The sequence below is a fragment of the Epinephelus fuscoguttatus genome, linkage group LG17 (assembly GCF_011397635.1).
Source record: "Epinephelus fuscoguttatus linkage group LG17, E.fuscoguttatus.final_Chr_v1".
Taxonomy (NCBI): domain Eukaryota; kingdom Metazoa; phylum Chordata; class Actinopteri; order Perciformes; family Serranidae; genus Epinephelus; species Epinephelus fuscoguttatus.
The window spans coordinates 42,306,771-42,334,260 of NC_064768.1; the positions used below are offsets into that span (position 1 = coordinate 42,306,771).

General features: G+C 41.9%; 3 protein-coding genes across 3 annotated transcripts in view; 1 reads left to right on the plus strand and 2 right to left on the minus strand.

Annotated features, from left to right (window-relative positions):
• LOC125904870 (gastrula zinc finger protein XlCGF57.1-like) overlaps positions 1–27,490 on the minus strand; it is a 194,375-nt gene that overhangs the window by 61,927 nt on the left and 104,958 nt on the right. The window lies entirely within an intron of this gene.
• dnai2b (dynein, axonemal, intermediate chain 2b) overlaps positions 1–27,490 on the minus strand; it is a 216,301-nt gene that overhangs the window by 49,905 nt on the left and 138,906 nt on the right. The gene's annotated exons all lie outside the window — the stretch shown is intronic.
• On the plus strand, positions 591–26,057 carry LOC125904856 (zinc finger protein 135-like). The gene is made up of 4 exons (XM_049602540.1): positions 591–731; positions 1,303–1,532; positions 1,637–1,737; positions 21,091–26,057. Exons 3-4 carry the CDS (start codon positions 1,695–1,697, stop codon positions 23,643–23,645), a joined length of 2,598 nt encoding a protein of 865 aa, XP_049458497.1. The 5' UTR covers positions 591–731; positions 1,303–1,532; positions 1,637–1,694; the 3' UTR covers positions 23,646–26,057.

The window sequence follows — 27,490 nt, forward strand, 5'->3', positions numbered from 1 at the left end:
TCTGTCCATTTAGCTCTGCCTTCTGAATGTACAACTTATCTACTCTGGTTTGTAAACATAACTTTTTTGTCTTATCTTCATCTGATAACTCAAAGTTTCTACAACATTCTTTAATTTCTTGAAATAATTTAAGTTCATTTTTTCTTTGCAGTTGATGTCTGGATTTACCACGTTTATAAACTTCTGACCTTATATTTAAAATATTCCCATTTTCTGCAATAATTGTCTAATTCTGTATCATTTTTAATTTCTGCTAATAAATCCTCTACATTCAACAGATCAGCATTAAACACCCAATCATTTTTCTTGGATTTTGAATTGTTTTCCGCTTTCAGAGTGATACCAGTTACACAGTGGTCTGTCTGCTGCGCGGGTTTCTCTCTCCAAATGTTGATAAGATTTATTTTATTGACATTATTGAAACACTTTTGGCGTAAGAACGATTACCCGGAAGTGGTTGTTGGTCCGACCCCTAACCCTTCCGTCCCCGGAACCTACAGAGCATGGATACCAAGAGGCGAAGCTCCGTTGAATTTCTGCCAACAGCCACTAGGGGCGCTGCCGCCATTTTGGACTGTTGAGCTTGGACTGTTGCGCCCAGACAACATGCAGGATGTCAAGGAGAGAGGAGAGAAAAGTAAAAGAAAACAGTGTAGTGCAATTAACTGCAACAACTATCAGTGGAACACCCCGCACCTGGCCTTCCACCGTTTCCCGAAGGATCCCGACAGGTAAGAACTCCTGAGGTGTAAGTTTTAAAGTGTTTTAATATCAATTTAATATGCCAGTTTTCGTGGGAAGATATATGTGTGTATATATATAGGCCTATATATGGCCTCTTGGAGCATTTATATCAGAACTGATTACTGCTTTACCATTAAAATATATCATAATAAAATAGCCTATATATTATTATTATTATTATTATTATTATTATTAGCCTATTATTGTTATTACTGTCCCCTTACTGTACAAACTGTAAATAAATCTTTATGTGACGTCGCCATTAATGTGTTTTTAAATATTGATATTTTTTTTTATTATTTATTTTTTTATTTTTTGGTAGATTGGCTTATGGGGTGATTTTGAAGGAGTAATTAAGTTAATCTTCTCATAAGTGGATGTAATATGTAGAGATGCCATCTAGGCCGTTTTTCTTCTTTTGTTTTTTTTTAAAGTCTATATTTTGCTTTACAAAAACGTGAAAAAGCAGCTGTGACCAAGCTATCACGAGGTGAGTAGCATTGTAAGCATAATTAATAGCGATATACTTCAGTTTGTCTGTGTGTCTTTGTATGCAAGCGGGTCTGCTGACAGTCCAAAATGGCGGCGGTAGGACGAAACCATGGGCGAGTCTGTTGCAGTGGGGCGTTCTGTTGAGCTTCGCCTCTTGGTATCCATGCTGTTTGGATTAGTCTCGTGCGGAGGACGGCGGAGTGAAAAGGCTCCAGAGTTTAGTTTAGTAAAGACCTTGTGACGTCACAGACAGCTGGATGTGGACTTCAAAGCTGAAATAAAACTACAAAGAGCAGGTTTGTTTTCTTTCTCCCGCCGGAAACAGCTTCACTGCTAATGTTGCTAACGTTAGCCACAGCTAGCTCCTGCTAACACGTCTCATTCCTTCTGCTGCTGTCAGTGAGAGTGTTTTGGGAGGATGGAGACAGTCTGAGCTGCTGACTGAGAGACACTGGGACATGGACCCAGACAGGATGTCCTCCTGGAGGACACACGGCGACAGTAAGTGACACTGTTTACTCCCTCTGCTCCACATTTATCTGACAGCTGCAGTCACTCTGCTGACTGACAGACACTGGGACATGGACCCAGACAGAATTCGTTTACTGTTGATGTGGAGCTGCAGCCTGTTTGTTGTCACTCCCCAAAAATGCTGTTGAGCCATAAAGCAGGAAGAGGACAACACACTGCATTAGGTCACAGGTTATGAAGAAGGTGGTCTTAAGTGATACAGACTGTATTAATATTGAATGAATCGGTTCAGATCCTTCGTGAGAAATGACAACAGCCTTTGGTTTCACATCTCAAACCACATGTTCAGGAAGTTAGGAGCATCAACCTCCTCCAGATGGTACTGTTATTAAATTAGCTCCTCTTCCATCAGCAGGGACCACATTATTGGAAAATGATTTGCAGACAGTTTTAGCCCCATAACACCTCAGTGTGGACCTGCAGGTCTGTGTCACTGAAAAGTCAATCTGTAGTTTCTAGAAAAAGGAACATGATGTGTGTTGCACTGACTGAACGCTTCAGGAAACATTCTGCCCTTTGACGACCTTTGGTCTACATCAAACGTGTCATCACAGCAATCCCTCAGTCTGTTGTTGTGATGTCATAACATTTATTCCAAAGCAATGTTTGCCCCAGTCTCCCTTCGCTTTGGTGAATGGTCCTAACATCACCCTTTTAAACCGACCTCATTTCACAACCCTGGTTAAAGAATAATATCCGCTCTCATCAAACAGAAATTCAATTCTACAGTTCTTGTCTGAACAGTTTCCTGTTGAACCAGAAGTGAAGGAGGGTCACATTAATAACCATCTGCCGAATGATCAGGACGTGTTTTTGGTTTCGATTATAAGAACTGCTCCTTCTGTGACGAACACTGAAACTACACAGCATTTATTTTATCAATGTAACTTTGCCTTTTGGGACAGTTTGCATTATTGTCTGTTTCCTCAATTTGTCAACGTCTCTCGTCTCACAAAGGAAAACGTTTTGTTTGGTTTACGTGTGAAAGATCTGATACGTAACTTGGAGATCGACTCAATCATCAAGTTTTTTTTTATACATAAAACAGATTAATGAAATTTAAATCAAATGTTTTTCACAAAGAAATGTCTCTTTACTTTTCATCACTGAAATATATGGAGGAAAATAATGTGCTGAAGCCCAGCAGAGGATCTTCACCTCTTATTCCTGTTGAGTTTACTTTTATTTAGTTATCTGCCTTTTTGTTATTTATCTTATTTAACTTTTGTTAATAACTATTACTTTTAATTTTCTCTTCATCCACATTATCTTTAACACCCATTACGAGGCTTGTTTGTTCCTTGTTCATGTACCACACTAAACTATGTCAATTTGTACTGTAAATATGCTAATAAAGAATAATAAAAAAAGAGCTAACAGAGCTAACACGGAGCTAATAGAGCTAACACAACGTTAACACAGAGCTAACACAGATCTAACACAGGGCTAATAGATCTTACACAGAGAGAATAGAGCTAACATAGAGCTAACACAGAGCTAGTAGAGCTATCAGAGCCAACAAAGAGCTAACGCTGAGCTAATAGAGCTAACACGGAGCTAACAGAGTTGACACAGAGCTAACACGGTGCTAAAAAAGGTGACACAGAGCTAACAGTGAACTAACAGTAGAGATGTCCTGATCCGAATCGGCCGCCGATATTAGCAAAAAACGTGCATTGGTATCGGATCGGACTGCATGGACAAATGCCGATCCAAGAACTCCGATCCAGTTTTTCAGATAGTCCAATCCAGGTTGTCCGGCCAGCCCAGCGCTCTGCAATTCAAGCAGTCCATTCCAGTGATCTGCTGCAGTACTTACTATCAATCCACCAGGCCAGTATGCAGACACACAGGAAACAGCAGCACCAGGCTGGCACTGACACTACTAACATAACTGAAAAGGAAAGGCTGCATTGTTTGTTAAATGTCAACAATGTTTTGTGGTGTTAATCTTTTTTTTATTTATTAGGGGCCAAAGCACAAGTGTGTGGAGTCTTGCTGCTATTTTAATTTCAGTGTTAGACATTTTAAAGATTTCTTGTGTTGATTTATTTTCTATTTATTAAGGGGCCAAAGCAGCCAAAGCAAACCAGTTATATGTTTTATTTAATGTTAGTGTTCAAGCTTAAAGTTTGTTTATTTAACCCTGTTAACAATAAACGGGTCAGTTTCTCATAAGAGATAAGATAAGACACACCTTTATTGATCCCATAATTGAGAAATTCCAGTGTTACAGCAGTCAAGGGAAAAGAGTCAAATTAAAGATTTCAGTATTTAAAAACTTGAAAAAACTAGGTGTAGGAACAAAAAAAAGGCTGCTGAGGCCGCTTGCTGACACGTCACTCCAGAGAAAAGTAAAAGAAAAGAACGTTGAATTTGCCTTGAAAATGATCCAGGTTTATTGTAACAAAAGGATAAAAAAATTATTATAATGCAACAATAAAATAACAAACAATAAGTACTTGTGTGGCTAAAACAAATGGGAAACGGTGACGGTCAACAAAAAATATTTCAGCCTACTATAGGAACGCTTTCCTTTGTCCGACTCCCGCCACCACACAACCCCTTAAATAACCAAAAAGCCACACCCATAAGCCCCAACATGATGACATAACATAAGCATAATTTCTAGAATTTAAACTTATCAATAACATAAACTTAAAGTTCATTATAAGTAGGCAAAAGCAAATATATATTATTTTGGCTCCTACACTATGCATGCAGAAAAAAGTACAAAAGATACAAGAAACAGCAATAAATAATAATAATAATGATAATAATAATAATAATAAATAATAATAATAATAATAATAATAATGATAATAATAATAATAATAATGAGCAGTGGATAAAAAAGTGAGCACTGGATAAAGTGAACATATTTAGTGCAAGGGAATATTGAATGTGCAAATAACAACATGGGGGACAGCAATGCTTATTGTGGTGTCCCTAAAGTGTCCATGGTGTCCCTAAAGTGTCCATGGTGTCCCTAAAGTGTCCATGGTGCAGTTTAGTGTGAGCAGTGCTGGTTATGTAGCCTGACAGCAGCAGCAGGAAGGACCTGCGATAGCGTTCCTTCACACACTTTGGGTGAATCAGTCTATCGCTGTGGGAGCTCTCCAGAGCTTTTATCTCTGGCTGTCGTCCAGAGTCCAGAGAGCATCCCACGACAGAGCTGGCCTTCTTGATCAGCTTGTACCTTTCCTGTACAGTGCTGTTATGTGATCAGTCCAGTCCAGTTTATTGTTAAGATGAACACCCAGGTACTTATAAGATGTCACCATCTCAATGTCCTTTCCCTGGATGTTCACCGGTGTTGGGGGGAGGAGTCTGCACCTGTGGAAATCCACCATCAGCTCTGTAGTTTTTCCCGCGTTGATCTGAAGGTGGTTCCTCAGGCACCAGTCCACAAAGTCCTGGTTCAGTTCTCTGTACTCCCTGTCGTCCCCATCTGTGATGAGGCCGTCAGAGAACTTCTGCAGATGACAGGTGGGGGTGTGGTATGAAAAGGCTGCAGTGTAGAGGGTGAAGAAGAATGGCTGGAGAAGTCAAAGAACATGATTCTCACAGAGCTTCCAGGCTTCTCCAGGTGATGAAGAGCTCTATGCAGGAGGAAGATGACGGCGTTGTCCACCCCAATGCCAGGCTGGTAGGCAAACTGCAGCGGGCCCATTGAAGGGCCTACTGCAGAGCTAACACAGAGCTAACACAGAGCTGACACAGAGCTAACACAGCGCTAACAGAACTGACACAGAGCTAACACAAAGCTAACACAGAGCTAACAGAACTGACACAGAGCTAACACAGAGCTAACAGAACTGACACAGAGCTGACACAGAGCTAACACAGAGCTGACACAGAGCTAACACAGAGCTAACAACTGACACAGAGCTAACACAGCTGACACAGAGCTGATACAGAGCTGACACAGAGCTGACACAGAGCTAACACAGAGCTGACACAGAGCTGACACAGAGCTGACACAGAGCTAACACAGAGCTGACACAGAGCTGACACAGAGCTAACACAGCTGACACAGAGCTGATACAGAGCTGACACAGAGCTGACACAGAGCTAACACAGAGCTGACACAGAGCTGACACAGAGCTAACACAGAGCTGACACAGAGCTGACACAGAGCTGACACAGAGCTAACAGAGCTAACAGAACTGACACAGAGCTAACACAGAGCTAACACAGAGCTGATACAGAGCTGACACAGAGCTGATACAGAGCTAACACAGAGCTGACACAGAGCTAACAGAACTGACACAGAGCTAACACAGAGCTGACACAGAGCTAACACAGAGCTGATACAGAGCTAACACAGAGCTGGCACAGAGCTGATACAGAGCTAACACAGAGCTATCAGAGAGCTAACAGAGCTGATACAGAGCTAACACAGAGCTAAAACAGAGCTAACACAGAACTGATACAGAGCTAACACAAAGCTAACACAGAACTAACACAGAACTGATACAGAGCTAACACAGAGCTAACACAGAGCAAACACAGTTAACACAGAGCTAACACAGAACTGATACAGAGCTACCACAAAGCTAACACAGAGCTAACAGAGCTGATACAGAGCTACCACAAAGTTAACACAGAGCTAACACAGAGCTGATACAGAGCTAACAAAGCTAACACAGAGCTGACACACAGCTAACACAAAGCAAACACAGAGCTAACACAAAGCAAACACAGAGCAAACACAGCGCTAACACAAAGCAAACACAAAGCAAACACAGAGCTAACACAGAGCTGATACAGAGCTAACACAAAGCTAACACAGAGCTAGCACAGAACTAACACAGAGCTAACATTTACAACACCGTAATGTACAACCAAGGGCTGAAATGCTAACAAAATGTCATAGCTAAAAACATCAGATAGCAGACTAGCAAATTATTTAACACTGTATGTCCACCTGAGAGGACACGGTCGGGTTTTCCAAATGAAATAAAGTCCCCAGATATAACGCTAAACTGGTCAACTAGCTCCGTCTTGCTATAATGAGGATATCTGAATAAAATCATTTTCCCACATGTCAGGCTTGCGTGACAGCGATTTAATCCAAAGGGAGACTTGCAGCATCAAGTTTTTCTGAGGTAAGTAGCTTTCTTTCTAATTCAATAATAAAAGCAAAATGCTAGCTTTTTAGCCCATTAGCTAATGTTAGCTTTGATTGCAAAACAAATATTGGATTTCTCTGTTCACTAACTTTTTACGACATTAGCTAACGTTAGCTTCAATAGCAAAACAAATATTGGATTTCTCTGTAACACTAACGTTTTACGAAGTTAGCTAACGTTAGCGTCAATAGCAAGACAAGCATAGGATTTCTCTGTAAAACTAACTTTTTACATTAGCTAATGTTACCTGCAATACCAAAATAAATATTTGATTTCTCTGTTACGCTAACATTTTAGCGCATTAGCTAATGTTAGCTAATGTGATAGCAAAAAATGGATTTCCTCCGTAATGCTAGCTTACCAGCACATCAGCTAACACTAGCTTCGATAGCAGAACTAAATTGGATTTTCCCCGTAATGCTATTTTTTAAGTGTAGTTGCTAAGTAAGCGTTAGCTGCAATATTATAACAAATATCAGATTTCTCTAGAACGCTTACATTTTAGCGCATTAGCTAATGATAGCGTCAATAGAAAAAACAAAATTGGATTTCCTCCCTAATGCTAGCTTTTTAGAGCATCATCTGACATTAGCTTCGATAGCAAAACAAAATTGGATTTCCCCAATAATGCTAGTATTTTACTGCATTAGCTAACATTAGCTGTGATAGTAAAGCACATATTGCATTTCTCTGCAATGGTAGCTTTTTAGCCCATAAACTAACGTTAGCTTCAATCGCAAAACAAATATCACATCTCCCAGTAATTCCAGCTTTCTAGCACATTAGCTAGCATTAGCTGTGATAGTAAAGCAAATACTGATTTCTCTGTAACGATAACTTTTTAGTGCATTAGCTACAATAACTGAAAGGGATAGTATGACATTTTGGCAAATTCGCCTATTGCCATAATCCCTATCGTCATATGAGTAGGTACATTACCTTTAATTATCAGTGCCTGCTGTTTTGAGATCGGTGGGGCAGAGCTGCCCGCTGCTCAGCGCACAAAATGGAGGTGAACAGTATGGCCCCCTCTCTCCCTCAAAACTAATCAAATACACCATCAAGTAGGGTAAGAGATATTGGATTTTACTGTAACGCTAACTTTTTAGTGTATCAGTTAACGTTAGCTTCAGTAGCAAAACAAATATTGGATTTGGCTGAAATGCTAACTTTTCAGCACCTTAGCTAATGTTAGCTGTGATAGCAAAACAATATTGGATTTCCCTTTAGTGCTAGTTTTTTTTTTTAGAACATTTACTTTCTGTAAATGTTCTCTTCTGCTGTAAGATTGAATTCAATGTAAATTTGTTTCTTTTTAGATCCAAACTGACGTCAGAATCCAGCTGAGCGGAAAACGCTGGGCTCAGAATCTCAGTAAATGGACCCGCCTCTGAAACGACTCGTACACACAAAATGTTTTTCCCAAAGAAACTGCAAGTGCTGGAAGGTGAGGAAGTAATCAAGTTGTATAGTTTCCACCTGTGTGCCGCTTCCTCATCGCCTGCACTGCACACACTTTGTTTGCTTCGGTTTGGCGTGGCGTCTGTGCTGCTCCGGTTCCCCGCCGCTGATTCCTGATTTCCTGGTTAATATAGAGTAAGTTTACCCCATGTGTTGAGTTTTATTTCCATTGTGGCAACTATCACCGCTGTTGGAGGCCTTCTATGTACCGCTGTTGTTTTGTTTATTGGTAGACGGCCCCGACAGACGATATCTCAGCGTTCCTCAAACAATTAGCCCCCTTGGTAGTGGAATGAGGTACGTTTTGCTTGGTGTATTTGTTCAATTTGGGGTGTTTATTCGGTGTTTTAATCATAATATTAGCTTTGTTCATAAATGTATTTTTGTGTGTGAAATGTTTGTAAATTTACCTTGTAATTCATGAGCGTGTAAATGAACCCTTTTTTGTATTTCAACTTATAGTTTTCACGGTGCATATGGAGAAATAAAGATTTAAGCACCAGTACGAGACTCTCCATTTTATTACGGATGCCAAGGGCCAGCTATAGTGAAAACTCAACCATCATGTGTGAGCCATCTTCTGTTGTCATCTGATGCCAGCAGCTGACCCAGCCTTTGTACACCGACACGACCAGTAAATGGACGGTACCTACACTCTAAGGTTGGCTAAATATGCAATGAGCGATTTGGACTGAAACAATAAAGGAACAGCAATGGAACACTGCACTGAATGTCACCTATGAGATAAATTTCAAGAAACAAGCCTATAATTATCAAAGGTTTAAGAGTTTTAAATACCTGGTAAAGACTGTCTTTTAACTGTAATTAAATGATATGTTTACATTGTCCTTTTTAAATGAAAGGGTTGAAAGGGTAAAGTGCAATATATCTGTTTAATGCTCATAGCGCTCATGTATGTTTGTGGTCACAGTTTAATGCTGATTTTTAGTGTCAATAATTTGCAAACGTGTTGATGCATTGCTTGGTGAATTTATAACCCACAGGCCTAAATTCAGATATTTAAAGTAAAACAAACTATTCAAAATGTCACTTAAATCACAAGAGATAGACAATCTCACCGGCCAACCATCCAAGTCCAGCTAACTGATAAGGGTCGAGAGTTGCGTGAAGAGAGGGCCAAACAACATAAGAAAGCCTTTATAAAAGCATATGATTCCTGGAAACAAATAGCAAGGGATTCCAGGACAAAACTAAACGCATTCTGTTCACTGGACAACCTCGACAACATTCAACAAAACATAAAGGTTAAACATGACGCAGTGTGCCAACTCTATGAGCCCATTAGATGCAACTGCACCTCCACTCCAGAAATCACTAAGAAAATGGATGCCTGTGTCTCCCTCACAGCTGAGATCTATGAATTTGTGGTCAAAAGAAAAGGGACTATAGACGAGGCCTTTAATGATGAACTGGAGAAGGAGCGGGTCAGGATGATGCTGAATAAAAAGGATTACGGGTCTATCTTTGGATGCGCTAACACAGAGACAGTAATTTCTGAGACATCCTCAACTCACTCTTCCTCCCACTCGACGGTCTCTAGTAAACGGGCTGATGCTGAAGTAGAACTTGTAGTAAAACTGGAACAAGCAAAAGCAATGCGGAAAATCCAAGCTCAACAAGCAAAAATGTGTAAACTGGAGAATGAATGGAAACTAAAAGAAACAAAAATGTTGACTGAAATGAAGCAGAAGGAAGCTGAAATGCACCTGAAGCGGGAAGAGGAGAAGTCAAGGTTGAAACAGCTAGAGGCAGAAAAGGAGGTTGAAGTAGCAGCAACCCGGGTGAGGGCTTATAAGAATTTTGAAGATGGGGTAAGGAATCATGGAGAAGAGAGTGATCTTGTTGAGATTCTGTCTGTTCATCAAAGAATGGAACCCAGAGATTCACTAAACCCAAGGGCCGTGCCATTCCAGCCTCATCAGACACTTCCTGAAACATCAAATCAAGACACAGTCAACCTAGCTCAAGCCATTGCAAGCTCTTTAAGTGTAAACCATCTGCCTCTCCCCGAACTGCCAACATTTTCTGGTGACCCTTTAAAATTTATTGACTGGAAAATTTCTTTCATGGCCCTCATTGATCAGAAGCCCCTCCCAGCTTGTGGGAAGATGCTCTATCTTAAACACTATCTTGCAGGAGAGGCACGCAAAGCCGTGGAGGGATTCTTTTATAGGAATTCTGAAGATGCCCATTACAGTGCTTGGGCACTATTGCAGGAGAGATATGGAAATCCATTTATTGTTCAAAAGGCTTTTCGAGACAGACTTTTGAAATGGCCAAAGATCAGCGGAAGCGACCCCTTTGCCCTCAGAGAATTTGCAGATTTCTTAAAAGGCTGTGCTGAGGCTATGCCCCATGTGAAAGGATTAGATATCCTAAAGACTGTGAGGAAAATCATAAATTACTTAAGAAATTACCCGACTGGATTGTGCACCAATGGAGCAGAATTGTCCTGGATGAGCTGGATGCATCTGACAACTACCCAAGCTTTTTGCATTTTACAGATTTTATGCAAAAGGAAACTCGTATAGCATGCAATCCCGTTGCCTGCCCATTTCTGTTGAATCCCAAACCCGTGGATGATAGATTACCCAAAAGAGCTAACACCTTTAATACGAGCACCCAATTTAATAATTCCTCTGCAGGGATGCATAGAACTCACTTTAAGCCAAAACCACCTTGCTTAGTCTGTGAGGATGATACACATGGTGTGGCTAAATGCCCTACCTTTGCTGAAAAAACCATTGAGGACAAAAGGGTATTTATTCGAGAGAACCAACTTTGCTTTGGCTGCCTGTCGAAAGGACATGTCATAAAGGACTGCAAAAGGCGACATGCATGCACTACATGTGGACAGCGTCATCCTACCTGCCTGCATGAAGAGAGGGGTAACTCGTCTGTGGTAGCATTGGAGCAAAATCCTACTCCCGCTGAAGACAGTGCAAGTCAGGAAGTCCACAATGTATTGTCACATGCTGTGACTCAAAGTTCTTCTTCCACGTCCAATATTGTACCAGTGTTTTTGTCATCAGTAGAAGAGCCACACAGAGAGATACTCACTTATGCCTTACTTGACATGCAGAGTGACTCAACCTTTATTTTGGATGATCTGCTCAATGAAATAAATGTGAATGTGCAATCTGTGCAATTGAAGCTGAGCACAACGTGAATTTGTATCTGAATTCTCAGAGTTTTTATCCAGTTTAGTTCTTAAATCAGATAAAGTTATTATTGTAGGCGATTTTAACATTCATGTCGACGTTGATAATGACTCCCTGGCCACCGCGTTTATCTCATTATTAGACTCCATTGGCTTCAGTCAGGGTGTACATGAACCCACTCACTGTTTTAACCATACCCTCGATCTAGTTCTGACGTATGGAATTGAAATTGATAACCTAAAAGTCTTTCCACAGAATCCCTCGCTATCGGATCATTATCTGATTACTTTTGATTTCTTTTTACTCGATCACACGCCACTCAGCAACAGTTACTATACTAGATGTTTATCAGATAGTGCTGTCGCAAAATTTAAGGAAAAGATTACTCCCTCGTTAAATTCAATACCAAGTCCCTCAGTAACAGAGGTTTCCTGTACTGACTTTGATCATTTTGTCGATAGCACCGTAGGCTCGCTGTGAACAACACTTGACTCTGTAGCTCCTCTTAAAAAGAAGTTAAAAAAGCAAAGAAAGTTCGCTCCTTGGTATAACTCTCAAACCCGTAAGTTAAAACAAATATCGCGAAAATTTGAAAGGAATTGGCGATTAACCAAACTGGAAGAATCTCATTTAATCTGGACAGACAGTCTCAAAACTTATAAGAGGGGCCTCCACAATGCCAGAGCAAACTATTACTCAGCATTAATAGAAGACAATAAGAACAACCCCAGGTTTCTTTTCAGCACTGTAGCTAGGCTGACTGAGAGTCAAAGCTCTATTGAGCCTTGTATTCCTTTAGCCCTCAGCAGTAATGATTTTATGAGCTTTTTTAATAACAAAATTCTAACTATTAGAGGCAAAATTCATGACCTCCTGTCCTCAGATAGTACCTATCTAACCTCAAACACAGCTGTAAAACCTAATATATATTTAGATTGCTTCTCCCCAATTTCTCTTCAAGAATTGACCACGGTGATTTCTTCATCTAAATCATCAACATGTCTCTTAGACCCCATCCCAACTAGGCTACTTATGGAGGTCTTTCCTTTAGTTAACACTCATATATTAGATATGATCAATATATCCTTATTAACAGGCTATGTACCACAGTCTTTTAAGGTAGCTGTAATTAAACCTCTACTAAAAAAGCCACCCTGGATCCAGAGGTGTTAGCCAACTATAGACCAATATCTAATCTTCCCTTTATGTCAAAGATCCTTGAGAAAGTAGTCGCAGACCAGCTGTGTGATTTTCTCCATGATAATAATTTATTTGAGGAATTTCAGTCAGGATTTAGAGTGCATCATAGCACTGAGACAGCACTAGTTAAAATTACAAATGACCTTCTGATTGCTTCAGACAAAGGACTCGTCTCTGTACTTGTTTTATTAGATCTTAGTGCAGCGTTTGACACTATTGACCATCAAATTCTACTGCAGAGACTGGATCACTTAATTGGCCTAAAAGGTTCTGCACTGAGCTGGTTTAAATCTTATTTATCTGATCGTTTTCAGTTTGTTTACGTTCATAATGAATCGTCCTTACGTACTAAAGTTTGTTTTGGAGTTCCATGAGTTCTGTGCTCGGACCAATCCTATTTACTCTATATATGCTTCCTTTAGGTAACATCATTAGAAATCACTCTATAAATTTCCATTGTTATGCGGATGATACACAGTGTTATTTATCGATGAAGCCAGAAGAAAGTCAATTAACTAAACTCCATAACTGCCTTAAAGACATAAAAACCTGGATGAGCACCAATTTCCTGATGTTAAATTCAGACAAAACTGAAGTTATTGTTCTTGGCCCCAAACAACTCAGAGACTCTTTATCTGATGACATAGTTTCTCTAGATGGCATTGCTCTGGCCTCTAGCACTACCGTAAGAAACCTCGGAGTGACATTTGATCAAGATTTGTCTTTTAATTCTCATTTAAAGCAAACCTCACGGACTGCATTTTTTCATCTGTGTAATATTGCGAAAATTAGGCCTATCCTGACCTGAAAAGATGCAGAAAAATTGGTCCACGCTTTTGTTACCTCAAGGCTGGATTACTGTAACTCTCTATTATCAGGTAGCTCTAGTAAGTCCTTAAAAACTCTCCAGCTAATTCAGAATGCAGCAGCATGTGTACTAACAGGAACTAAGAAACAAGATCATATTTCTCCTGTTTTAGCTTCTCTGCACTGGCTCCCTGTAAAATCCAGAATTGAATTTAAAATCCTACTGTTATCTTATAAAGCTCTAAACGGTCAAGCTCCGTCATATCTTAGAGAGCTCATAGTGTCATATTATCCCACCAGAACACTGCGCTCTGAGAACGCAGGGTTACTCGTGGTCCCTAAAGTCTCCAAAAGTAGATCAGGAGCCAGAGCCTTTAGCTATCAGGCTCCTCTCCTGTGGAATCATCTTCCTGTTACGGTCCGGGAGGCAGACACCGTCTCCACATTTAAGACTAGACTTAAGACTTTCCTCTTTGATAAAGCTTATAGTTAGGGCTGGCTCAGGCTTGCCCTGTACCAGCCCCTAGTTAGGCTGACTTAGGCCTAGTCTGCCGGAGGACCCCCCTATAATACACCGGGCACCTTCTCTCTTTCTCTCCCTCTCTCTCTCTCTCTCTCGTATTCTATTACTGCATCTTGCTAACTCGGCCATTCTGGATGACACTAACTCGGCTTCTTCTCCGGAGCCTTTGTGCTCCACTGTCTCTCAGATTAACTCATATCACAGCGGTGCCTGGACAGCGTGACGTGTGTGGTTGTGCTGCTGCCGTGGTCCTGCCAGATGCCTCCTGCTGCTGCTGCTGCCATCATTAGTCATTAGTCATACTTCTACTGTTATTATACACATATGACTATTGTCACACATGTATACTGCCAGATATTAATACATACTTTCAACATATTGTACCGCAGTAACCAGAACTATAACTATAATATTATTACTTTCATTAATGTTGTTGTAAGCTACTGTCATTACCTGCATCTCTCTCTCTCTCTGTCTCTCTCTCTCTCTCTCTCTGTCTCATTGTGTCATGTGGATTACTGTTAATTTATCATGCTGATCTGTTCTGTACGACATCTATTGCACGTCTGTCCGTCCTGGAAGAGGGATCCCTCCTCAGTTGCTCTTCTTGAGGTTTCTACCGTTTTTTCCCCGTTAAAGGGTTTTTTGGGGAGTTTTTCCTGATCAGCTGTGAGGGTCATAAGGACAGAGGGATGTCGTATGCTGTAAAGCCCTGTGAGGCAAATTGTGATTTGTGATATTGGGCTTTATAAATAAAATTGATTGATTGATTGATTGATTGAATACCGTAGCTAGCAAGATTGCACATGGCCTGCAAATTAGAGGAACCCACTCTGAAACCCACATTCAACTACATAAGGCCTACTCTAGGGATTTTATCTCAGTGGACAGATCTCATATCCCAACTGACAAGACAGCACTGCAGTGGCCACACTTGAGACACCTGGCCAACAAACTATCCCCACTGCAAGAGTGCGAAGTGGGACTGCTCATCGGATATGATTGTCCCTCAGCGCTAGCACCTCTGGAGGTCATTAGAGGTGGCAAAAATGAACCTTTTGCACAGAGAACTGAGCTTGGGTGGAGTATAACTGGATCATCCAACCCCCATCTTGACAGACAGGGAAACCAGAGCTTCGTACATTGAGTCGCAGTGAAGGAAGGCAAGGCAATGCAAGACAAGTTTATTTGTAGAGCACAATTTGTACACAAAGTAATTCAAAGTGCTTTACAGAACAAGAAAATGCATTAAAATCACAATACAAAATAAAAACATAAATAATCATTATAAAATGAACTTTAAAAGAGAAGAGTGCAGAAAAGATCCTTTCAGTCATATGCACAGTGAAATAGAGCTGTTTTGAGCCTAGATTTGAACATTGTCAGAGTAGAGGCCTGTCTCACATCTTCAGAAAGACTGTTCCAGATTTTAGCTGCACAAAACTGGAATCCTGATTCCCCATGTTTAGTCCTGACTCTGGGCACCAGCAGGAGGCCGGTCCCTGAGGTCCTCAGAGTCCGAGATGGTTCATATGGCACTAACATGTCAGAGATGTACTTTGGTGCAAAGCCGTGGAGAGACTTGTACACAAGCAGAGCTGCTTTAAAGTCTATTCTCTGAGCCACAGGAAGCCAGTGTAGAGACCTGAGCACAGGACTAATGTGCTCGTACTTCCTGGTTCTGGTCAGGACCCGAGCAGCAGCATTCTGGATGTACTGCAGCTGTCTTACGGCCCGTTTGGAGAGGCCAGTGAGCAGGCCGTTACAGTAGTCTAACCTGCTGGAGACAAATGCATGGATAAGTCTCTCCAAGTCAGGTTTAGACACTATACCTTTGATTTTGGCAATGTTTTTTAGATGGTAAAAAGCTGCTGATGTTATTGATTTGATGTGGCTGTTAAAGTTCAAGTCTGAGTCCATTATTACCAGAGATTTCTAGCCTGATTTGTAGGTTTTAGAGAGAGAGACTGGAGGTGACTGCTGACACTTTCTCTTTGTTTCAGTGGACCAAATACGATGACTTCAGTCTTGTCTGAATTTAGCTGGAGAAAGTTGTTTTGCATCCACACACTGACCTGTTGGATGCAGTGACAGAGTGAATCCACTGGTCCATATTCACCTGCTGTCAGCGAGACATAGATCTGAGTGTCGTCTGCATAATTGTGGTAGGACACATTATTACTTTGTATTAACTGGCCTAAAGGCAGCATGTGGAGATTGAACAGAAGGGATCCCAGGATTGACCCTTGGGGCACCCCACAGGTCAAGGCCATGTGGTCTGAGACACAGTTACCAATTTCAACAAAGTACTTCCTGTCTTCTAGATAGGACTTCAACCAATTTAGGGCAGTGCCAGAGATGCCCACCCAGTCCTCTAGTCTCTGTGAAAGGATCTCATGATCGACAGTGTCAAAAGCAGCACTCAGATCTAGCAGGACTAAAACTGAGACTTTGCCTGCGTCAGTGTTGATGTCATTTGTCACCTTAATAAGAGCGGTCTCAGTGCTGTGATGGGGTCTAAAACCTGACTGGAAAACATCAAAGGAGTTGTTCTTTAGGAGAAAGTCAGTAAGCTGTTGGTAAACAACTTTCTCAAGGACTTTGCCTAAAAACAGCAGATTTGAAATGGGCCGGTAGTTGTTCAATACTGTGGCATCAAGACTGCTCTTCTTTAGGAGAGGCTTTATGACCGCAGTTTTCAAGGCCTTTGGGAATGTTCCAGATTGTAGTGACATGTTAACTATGTGAGCGAGTGGTGGTAACAAACTGCTCAGCACAGACTTTAGAAATCTAGAGGGTAACACATCAAGGCAGCATGTAGATGAACTCAGACTGGTGATGATCTCTTGGACAGTTTTGTCAGTTACAGGTGCAAAATGAGTCAGCTCTAAGTGTCTAGGTGGCTGCAGGGTTGTTATTGGTGTTGTGGAATTGATGGCATTTTTAATGGTCTGAACCTGAAGTGCCAGTACCATCAGCCACTGACGTTCTTAAGATCCTTGAGTCAGATTTCAATGAGAAGAGTTATGAAGACAAATATGTGTCACAAGACAATGTTCATTTTATACAACTCCTTAGTGATAACATAAAGCAGAGAGAAGATGGACATTATGAGCTTTCCCTCCCCTTCAAGAGTAGCACTCTTTCTTCACTCCCAAATAACAAAAAACTGGCTGTTGTTCGTTTGCAACATCTAAGGAGGAAATTGAAGGCCAACAACCAGTATTATGACCATTATAACATTATAAGGCATTATAAGGCATTCATGGAGGAAATCATCAAAAGAGATGACGCAGCCTTCCACTCGCCGTGGTATTCTCTGAGTCATCGCTTCTCTGTAAGATCCGCTTGGATTATTCTCTCCATTCACTTTGCATGGAAAGTGCATTTTACAGGAACTGTGTCGTATGGGTATTGGATGGGATGAGCCCCTTCCTGAGGACTTATATCCACGGTGGGAGGAGTGGAAGAGTGGTCTCCAGAAATTGAGAGCAGTTACAATTCCAAGATGCTATCACCCACATGACTTCAGCAACATTTTGAGGACAGAACTACATCACTTTTCAGATGCCGGTAATGTTGGCCATGGTGCATGTTCCTATATAAGGTACATTAACAGAAATGAAGTCCACTGCAGCCTTGTGATGGCCAAGGCAAGAGTAGCACCTACAAGAATCATGAGCATTCCAAGATTAGAACTTTCTGGCGCTGTGGTCGCCGCCAGAACAAGTGTCATGTTGCAAAATGAATTGGAAATGAAAATTGATGAGGAGTTCTTTTGGACAGACTCTCAAGTCGTATTGGCATTTATCAATAACGATGCAAGAAGGTTTCATGTTTTTGTTGCAGATCGCCTCCAAGTGATAAAGGAAAAAACGGATCCCAGTCGGTGGCATTATGTTGATACATCAGAAAATCCAGTGGACCATGCCTCTAGAGGGCTTGATGCCTCTGACATCTCCTCAACTAGCTGGATGTCAGGACCCAAGTTTTTGTGGGAGCAAGAAGTGAAACCAAGACTCACCCCTTCAGCTGAATTGCTGGTTGGTGACCCTGAGGTCAGAGCAGTTCAAGTAAATACAACCACCACCAGTAATTGTATGGACATGCTCAGCAGTTTGAGTCGATTTTCTTCCTGGACAAGGCTTCTCAAGGTTGTTGCAAGAATCAAGAGGCTGGCATCTAAGCAAGAACACCACAGCGATTATTTGACTATAGATGAACGAGGCAGAGCGGCTGAAGTAGTTATTGAACTTGCCCAGCAGCAAGCCTTCGCTCAAGAGATGAAAACGCTGGAAAGAGGAGGCAGCCTTCCTAATTCTAGTCCTCTTTTTCGCCTCGATCCTGTTGTAGACAAGGGAATCCTTCGGATTGGTGGGAGGTTAAAGCAGTCATCTCTTAGCCAAGAACTAAAACATCCAGTTACCCTTGCAAAAAACTCTCACATTACCGAGCTCATTCTGTCTTATTACCATAACAGAATTTATCATCAAGGCCGAAGTCAAACTCAAATGGAGCTCAGAGCCAACGGGTTTTGGATCATTGGTGGGAGCAAATCAGTCGCCAAGCTGATATACAACTGTGTGAGATGCAGGAGACTCCGACGTCCAGCAGAGGAGCAACGAATGGCTGAGCTCCCAAAGGAACGCGTTGATGTCTCGGCTCCGTTCACATACTGTGGTATGGATGTGTTCGGCCCATTCTTCATCAAGAGGGCACGCAAGGAATACAAGAGGTATGGACTGATCCTAACTTGCTTCTCTTCTCGAGCTGTTCATATCGAAATGCTTGAAGATCTGTCGACAGACACATTTATCAATGCTTTGAGGTGCTTCATTAGCCTCAGAGGAGCTGTGCGCCAACTCCGCTGTGATCAGGGCACAAACTTTGTGGGAGCCAGAAATGAGCTCAGAGAAGCACTAAAGCAGTGTGACCCCAGCCAACTGGAAGTTTACCTCGCTGATAAGCAATGCGAGTTCATCTTCAGTGCCCCTGCAGCAAGTCATGCCGGTGGCGCCTGGGAGCGCCAAATCCGGACTGTGCGAAATGTGTTAAATGCCACACCCTCTCTCTGTCCAGGTAGACTTGATGACGCCTCACTGCGAACTCTGTTCTATGAAGCTATGGCTATCATTAACAGCCGTCCGTTGAATATAGATGGAATTAACGATCCAAAATCACGAGAGCCTTTGATGCCCAACCATCTTATTCTGATGAAAACCAAAATCGACTCCCCGCCTCCTGGGAAATTTGTAAAGGAACATATGTATGCGACAAAACGGTGGCGACGAACGCAGTATTTGATGGAACAGTTCTGGAGCCGTTGGAAGAGGGAATACCTCTTGATCATTTCTAAACGACAGAAGTGGCACGTGCCTCGGCACAACCTTAAAGTAGATGACATTGTTATTATCAAGGATGATACTCTTCCAAGAAACCAGTGGCAGCTGGGACGAGTGGTCGAAACCGTACAAGGAAGTGATGGACTAGTTCGTAAGGTCAAGGTACAAGTTGCAGATTGGAAACCACCAGCAAAATCAGATGGCCCTCCCAAACCTACCATCCTCGAAAGGCCCATTCAGAAGTTGGTTCTCCTTCTTGAGAGTGACTGAATTGCGGTGTAATGTCTTTATGCCAAACTGTTAACGTGTGAATCAATTCAGTGTTGTCAAAAACATTATAGGCCCTTCTAATCAGGCACTTATTTTAAAAATCATGTGTGATTCATGTGGTTATAAATTCATCATAACATGATTGGTGGGAGTGTGAATGACAGTGAATTATTTGGACCAGCCACTAGGTGGCAGTCCTGTATTGTTGAAGTAGAAACTGCAAGTGCTGGAAGGTGAGGAAGTAATCAAGTTGTATAGTGTCCACCTGTGTGCCGCTTCCTCATCGCCTGCACTGCACACACTTTGTTTGCTTCGGTTTGGCGTGGCTTCTGTGCTGCTCCGGTTCCCCGCCGCTGATTCCTGATTTCCTGGTTAATATAGAGTAAGTTTACCCCATGTGTTGAGTTTTATTTCCATTGTGGCAACTATCACCACTGTTGGAGGCCTTCTATGTACCATTGTTGTTTTGTAGATGGCCCCGACAGATGATATCTCAGCGTTCCTCAAACAATTAGCCCCCTTGGTAGTGGAATGAGGTACGTTTTGCTTGGTGTATTTGTTCAATTTGGGGTGTTTATTCGGTGTTTTAATCATAATATTAGCTTTGTTCATAAATGTATTTTTGTGTGTGAAATGTTTGTAAATTTACCTTGTAATTCATGAGCGTGTAAATGAACCCTTTTTTGTATTTCAACTTATAGTTTTCACGGTGCATATGGAGAAATAAAGATTTAAGCACCAGTACGAGACTCTCCATTTTATTACAGATGCCAAGGGCCAGCTATAAAGCAGTTAAAGAAGTTAAGAGGAGTTAACGTCTATTGATATTTTTTGAGAAATGTAAATGTGTAATTATTTCTTAATAGTTATTAATGTTGACTTAATCTTTTTAATATTTGTGTGCAATGACAATAAAATATTCATCAAGCTTTATTTGACTGCTTTATGACTGAACCACACGCCGTGATGTCACACACCACTCCACCCACCACTACAAGTAAACTCTCACCCTGTGGTGACGAGTGCTGCATACGCTGAACGAAGAGTGACGTCCATAATTGAATACTTGTTTCCTCATGCCCATGAGAGGTCTCCCGATTCATTGGTGTGGCTGATTAGATTGAGTCAGATTTTGATTGCAGGACTTTTACTTTGAAGATTCGCCGCCTTAATGTGGTGCTACACTTGTGTCCCTGGAAGCTTTGCTGTCAGGGGCTGTAGCTCCTGGTCAGGTCGTAGGGGAGGGGCTAGACTAAGAGCGTTTCACAAACTATGCGAATCTGCAAAAAAGGAGCTGTAGCTTCTCGCTAATTTGAGGAACCTTAAAATGTTTGGTAATTTATGTTCGATAATGGAGTTGAAATATCCGAATATACACTAATAACTGTCTGTCTGTGTTTCAGCTTCAACTCCAGACGTCCAAACAGTGATCGCTGTTAAAGAGGAGCAGCAGGAGTGGAGCTCCAGTGTGGACCAGGAGCCCCCACACATTAAAGAGGAAGAGGAGGAACTGTGGAGCAGTCAGGAGGGAGAGCAGCTTCAAGGGCTGGAGGAGGCTGATATCACCAAGTTCACATTCACTCCTGTCCCTGTGAAGAGTGAAGATGATGAAGAGGAACCTCAGTCTGAGGGACACCACTGTGGAGGACCAGGACCACCAGGACCAGGACCAGTGGCTGAAGACTCATCTGAAGCTGAGACTGATGACAGTGATGATTGGACGGAGACCAGAGAACCTCCGTCGGGTTTAAACTCTTTAAAAAATGATGATGTGTCTGTCAGAGATGGAGAGAAACCTTTCAGTTGCTCTGAGTGTGGTAAAAAATTTGGCCTGAAAAGGATCCTGAAGGAACACGTGAGAATACATACGGGAGAAAAACCGTTCAGCTGCTCCGAGTGCGGGAAAAGATTTCGCATCAAGGCACATCTGAAGAGACACATGAGAACCCACACAGGAGAGAAACCATACAGTTGCTCCGCCTGCATGAAATCTTTCACAGAGAACGAAAGTTTACAAACGCACATGAAAATCCACACAGGAGAAAAACCATTCAGTTGCTCCGGATGCGGGAGACGATTTAGCACCAAGGGAAGTCTGAAAAGACATGTGACAACTCACACAGGAGAGAAACGGTTCAGCTGCTCCATTTGTGGGAAGTCTTTTACAGAGAGCGGGAACTTACAGAAACACATGGTGACTCACACAGGGGAGAAACAGTTTGGCTGCTTTGAGTGCGGGAAAAGATTTGGCATCAAGGGAAACCTGACGAGACACATGAAGTTCCACACGGGAGAAAAACCGTTCTCTTGCTCCGAGTGCGGGAAAAGATTTGGCCGCAAGACGCATCTGAAAATACATGCCAGATCTCACACAGGAGAGAAACCGTTTAGCTGCTCTGAGTGTGGGAAAAGATTTGGTTTCAAGGGGGGTCTGGACCGACACATGAGGACTCATACAGGAGAGAAACCACAAACGATCACTTGGCTCAGAAACCATCAGTACCGTGGTCGTCGGTTCTCACGTTTTCATCAGATTGAGGAAAACAGAGGGGCGGAGCCTCCAGTTGACAGCTTGACTCTAAAGATGGAGACAGAAGCTGAAAGGGAGGTCTGTGGAGGACCAGAACCAGCTAGGAACTCGCATTCAGGTCCAGATTTACAACCAGGAGATTTGTTTGGACCTGAGACTGATGACAGTGAGTTTTGGAGAGAGACCAGGCAGCATTCGTCAGGTTTCACGTATCTGAGTAATAAAAGAGTCTCTGATGTCAAGACCAAAACTGAACCCAGCGTTGTTGACCAAGATATTCGTCAGCAGCCTCCCTTGGTGAAAACAGAGGATGTCTCTGAGACTGAGGAGAAACCACGTCAGAGATTTGAAGACAGTCACACTCTGCAGACACACAGGAAGTCATATGCAGGGGAGAAACCATTTGGTTGCGTAGTGTGTGGTAAAACCTTTGTGAAGTGTGAACGTTTACGATCCCACATGGCTTGTCACACGGGGGAGAAACTGTTTGGTTGGTCAGTTAGAGATAAGAAGTTAGATTCTCATCTGATGAGTAACACAGGAGAGACACCGTTCCACTGCTCAGTGTGTAATGCCAGTTTCATCGACAGCGAGGTTTTAATCCAGCACATGAGGGTCCACACGGGACAGACTCAGTTTAGGTGCCCGATGTGCGGTCAGGAGTTCGCCTGGAGACGGACTCTGACCAAACATTTGGAGGTCCACAAAATCTTTGGCTGCAGAGTCTGCAACAAAAAGTTCACCTGGTACTATCAGCTGAAAGACCACAAGTGTGTCGGCCGCCGGTCTGACGCCACCAGAGAGGGCTGTGGAGAACCAGGACCAGCTGGGAACTCAGATCCAGATTTACAGCCAGACACTGATGGAGACTCTTCTGAAGCTGAGACTGACGACAGCAACGATTGGACAGAGACCAGAGAACCTCCTTCAGATTCAGAGAAACCATTCAGCTGCTCTGTCTGTGGGAAATCATTTCCAGGGAGCAAACATTTACAAGCACATCTCAAAATCCACTCAGGTGAGAAACCATTACGTTGCTCAGTCTGCGGCAGCGGCTTCATCGGTAGTGGACACCTGAAAAGACACATGAGAACTCACACGGGAGAGAAACCATTCAGTTGCTCCAAGTGTGGGAAAAGTTTCCCTCGGAAGGACAACTTGGCTCATCACACAAGAGTCCACACGGGAGAAAAACCGTTCGGCTGCAGCGTGTGCGATCGACAGTTCACTTGGTACACTAGCTTTAAACACCATCAGTGTGTCGGTCATCTGTCTGACGCTGATGGAAACGACTGTGGCGGACCAAAACCAGCCAGGGACTCAGATCCAGATCCAAATTTACAGCCTGATACTGATGATAGTGTTGACAGTGATTTTTGGAAAGAGACCAGAGAACGTACATCTGGTTTAAAACCGTTAGAACAATAATCAAGTGAAGAAAACATTAACTTCAGGTGCTGTGTGGAGCAGGAACAGATTCACCCAGAGCTCCAAACTGTGACCTTTTTGAGTCAGTGCGAGGTTTTACAACGATTCACTGGTGTGCGATTCACAAATTTGTAGGTGTTTCTTTTTTCATGTTGAAAAACGAGGGAGAGAGCTGACAAACATCACGTGGCACAGCCGGAGAGATGCTGTTTTAGACGTGTGCGTGGGCATGCTAGAGAGGGCAGGTCAACTGTCAATCATTTTTAATGTGGCCAATCAGAGGCTCACAATCCCCTGTCAATTTCTAATTCAGCCAATCACTTCACAGTCAGTGGGAGGAGTCAACATTTCAACTAACTAGCTATGCTAACGCTAGCTAGCGTCTACGTATCAACTCCCCGATCTTAACAGAATACAGTAACTTCAACCGCGGCTCATTGTAGAAGGACCACTGCAGGAAGGCGTGTTCTTTGTTTAAATAATTGGACAGTTAATGGACAGTGAACCATAATTGTTTGTTTTTGGCTGCAGTTTTAGTGAGCACAGTTAGCATGCTAGCTAAGTTAGCACGCTAGCTAAGTTAGCTGAAAAGTCATAATTTCCACTTCAAAATGTTGATTAAAAACGTTGCAGTCTGTTAATACTCTGTTGAGGGTAAATGATTATCCAGAGGGACAACTCCAAAGTCCACGTCTCCACATCCAGAGGTGTCTGGACGCTGGAAGAAAGCCGACAGTCTCTGCCCACTGATGTCCCGCCCTCCCTCTGGTTCTTGTAGCGGAGAAGCAGATCACAGCCTGGGTCAGCGGGGTCTGACTTAGAGTCAGGACACTTGTCTTATCTGTCCCTGCGGGTTTCATGTCCCTGTCCTCAGGATCATTTCAGCACTAATTGGAGTCAAAGTATCAACAGGTAGAGACGTTTTTAATCAACATCTTAAACTTGTGTAAACTTGCTGCAGCCAGAAACCAACATGTATGATCCATCATGTGTCTGATCATCTCAACACAGAACACGTTTCCTCTCCGTGCTCCTCCTGAAATGTTCCTATATTCTCTATTGATCCAGGATTAAGCAGCTGATCAGGAGACAGCGTTAGCTAATGAGCTAATGCGCTAGGTAGTATAAAAGTTTCTATTTCAGCTTTAAACAAGGAACTGCGAACACAAGACTAATGTTATTTTCACAACAGCGATCTAAAATATGTCTTTAACAATCTCTGTCTGTACAACATACAACTGAGAGTCTGGTATTTGCTAGGGCTGTAACGGTACACAAGTCACGGTTTGTTTGTTTTTTTCGGTACAGTAATGAAAAAAATAGACAACTATTAAATATCTTTTACTTATTGGTAACCTTATTAAAACATACCACCACAGCAGTTAACTCTTTTTACACAGTTTTTGAATGAAACAAATATATATAAAATCCTGCTTTTTCACATTGTTTGAATGAAAATAGAAATATTTAAAATTTAAAAAATAAAATCTTGCTTTTTATTTTACACATTTTTGAATGAAAAACAGTGGCTTTAACTTGTTTATACAGACGTGGTATGATGACTTCACTCATGTAGGGACGAGAAGGCATTTTAAACTGCGTCTCAATTACCTTCATCATGTGCTTGAATCCTCTGTTTTCAACGACGGAGCACGGTTGTAGATCGACTGCTATGAAAACTCCACTGGTGTTGGTTATTTTTTTAGCGTGATCAGAATGCTCTTTTTAAACGACGGCGATATCGTAGTTTGCACCAAATTGCTCTTTCTAGATGTTCATACTAGGGTGATGTCGCTTTAGATGCGTTAGCATGTTAGACGTGTTTCCAAGTACATACCCAACCCCTGTTCTGCAGTGTCGGCACACTGCTTTTGTCTTGTCCACTTGTTTATTTCCATCTTCGTATTTTACCCTGAAACCAAAGTTTTCCCAAACGGACGACTTAAGGATTGCGGGTGGGTCTTTAAGTTCGTCAGGCTCACTTGCCACGTTATCCAAATGCGAGAATGCGCTGCACAAAGTGAAGGCGGAGATTTACGGTCGGACTCGTCCGTCACTCAATTATGTCCGTCGGGGAACTAGATATTTTAAATGGTTCGGCTCGCAAAAACGGAATTAAAATAAAACAAAATAAAATAAAATTATATCCTGCGCCCAATAATTCGGTACAGGGTCGTGCCGAACCGAAAGTCTCACAGGGGGACACAAATACACGTACCATTACAGCCCTAGTACTTGCACATGTGCACGTCTATAACGGCATCACTCCGGCTCTGTAGGGTCTCTGTACGATTTTGTAACAACAGGTACATTAGGAAGGTTACTGAGCACATACTGTTTACAATTATGAAAGTTCAATTTTGTTCAATTTGTTTCGTTGTAAACATGAAATAAACGACACTTTCTTTGTCATTTCTGTACGTTGTCTCTTTATTACCAAAACATTTTTCAGTCATTCAGTTAAAATGTAAAGATCACGCCCTCTGCTGGTTTTCTCTTGGAACTCACTGAGTGGGTTGCCGACAATAATATCTTTCACTTTAAGATAAAATACATAAATGATGTAAAGGCTCCTGTACGAGAGCGAGTTTTGCTCCTGAATATAGATGTGCTCATATTTGGGTCCCATTAATTTACAACCCTCAAAATAATATTTTCCTGACTTTAGAGTTTATCAAAGCGATTGAAGGGAAGGTCCTACATGCCACATGTTACTAACACGGCTGTAGAAAAGTTCAGACGTGTAAACCGCAGTGCTGAACAATCAAACTAAGTGTTTTTAGCAGAGACTCAGACAGATTTAAATCCTCTGCAGGTCATTCAGAGCCTCAAGGCCTGATTCTAAGCCTCTGCCCCCCTTTGGTCTTCAGTCTGGACTCTGGACAGAAGACCTCTGCCTGAGGATCTCAGACTATTTAGAGGTTCATACGGGACTAACAGGTCTGTGATGTGATCTGGAGCCACAAAGAGCCTGAAATTTAATGAATAAGATTTTAAAGTTTATCCTAAAACAAACAGGAAGTCGATGTAACGAGGCTGAAACTGCTGTGACGTGGTCGGACATCTTGGTTCTGGTTAAAAGGCGAGCAGCTGAGTTCTGATTGGTCTGAAGTCGTTGGTCGGTTTTTAGATTGAGACAGGAATAAAGTCTGCTGCAATAGTAAGTGTGAAGAGATCAAATCAGGTCCAACAGTTTGTGTCTCTAAAAGTTCAAATAGATTTTATTCAAACAATGTTTGAATAATAATAATAATAATAATTATTATTATTATTATTATTCAGGGCTGTACATTAACTTGTTTAGCCCACAGCACTGGTGCTACAGAGGGTGATAATTTGGTAGCACAGGCCAGAAAGTTTGCAGCACCTGTCACGATAACAAATTTTGCTGGGCGATTAATTGCGTCAGAAATTATTGCCATAAGCGACAATATTGCGTAATATTGTGCTTTCAAGACCATTTTTATTATTGTTGTAATTTTGCTGGTTTTAGACCATTTTTTAAACGTATATAATGATAATAAATACATATTGATGCAAGTGCAACCTTTTAAAGAGAAATAAACATTTAGTTAACAAGAATATTTACGAATGCAAAAAATAAAATTTAAATATCTGAAATAACACGTAAAAATATCAACATAAATGATGAAAACACCTCTTCATTTTCACCTTGCTGTAGTGAAGTGATGATGGGAGAGGCTAGAGGTAAGCGCACAGGAATTGTGGGAATTGTAGTTGGATATACAGGATACTATGAATGGTCATTATCACAGTAGACTGCAACTACCATGTAGACTAGCAATTTTTTTTGTAAGATAACGATCCATCGCTCATGTCGTGTC

Bases quoted from the DNA above. Each gene is read 5' to 3' on its own strand.
- LOC125904856 (XM_049602540.1), top strand. From the start codon at position 1,695: ATGGACCCAGACAGGATGTCCTCCTGGAGGACACACGGCGACA. The intron at 1,738-21,090 runs GTAAGTGACACT...TCTGTGTTTCAG, and splicing joins CTGGAGGACACACGGCGACA to CTTCAACTCCAGACGTCCAA.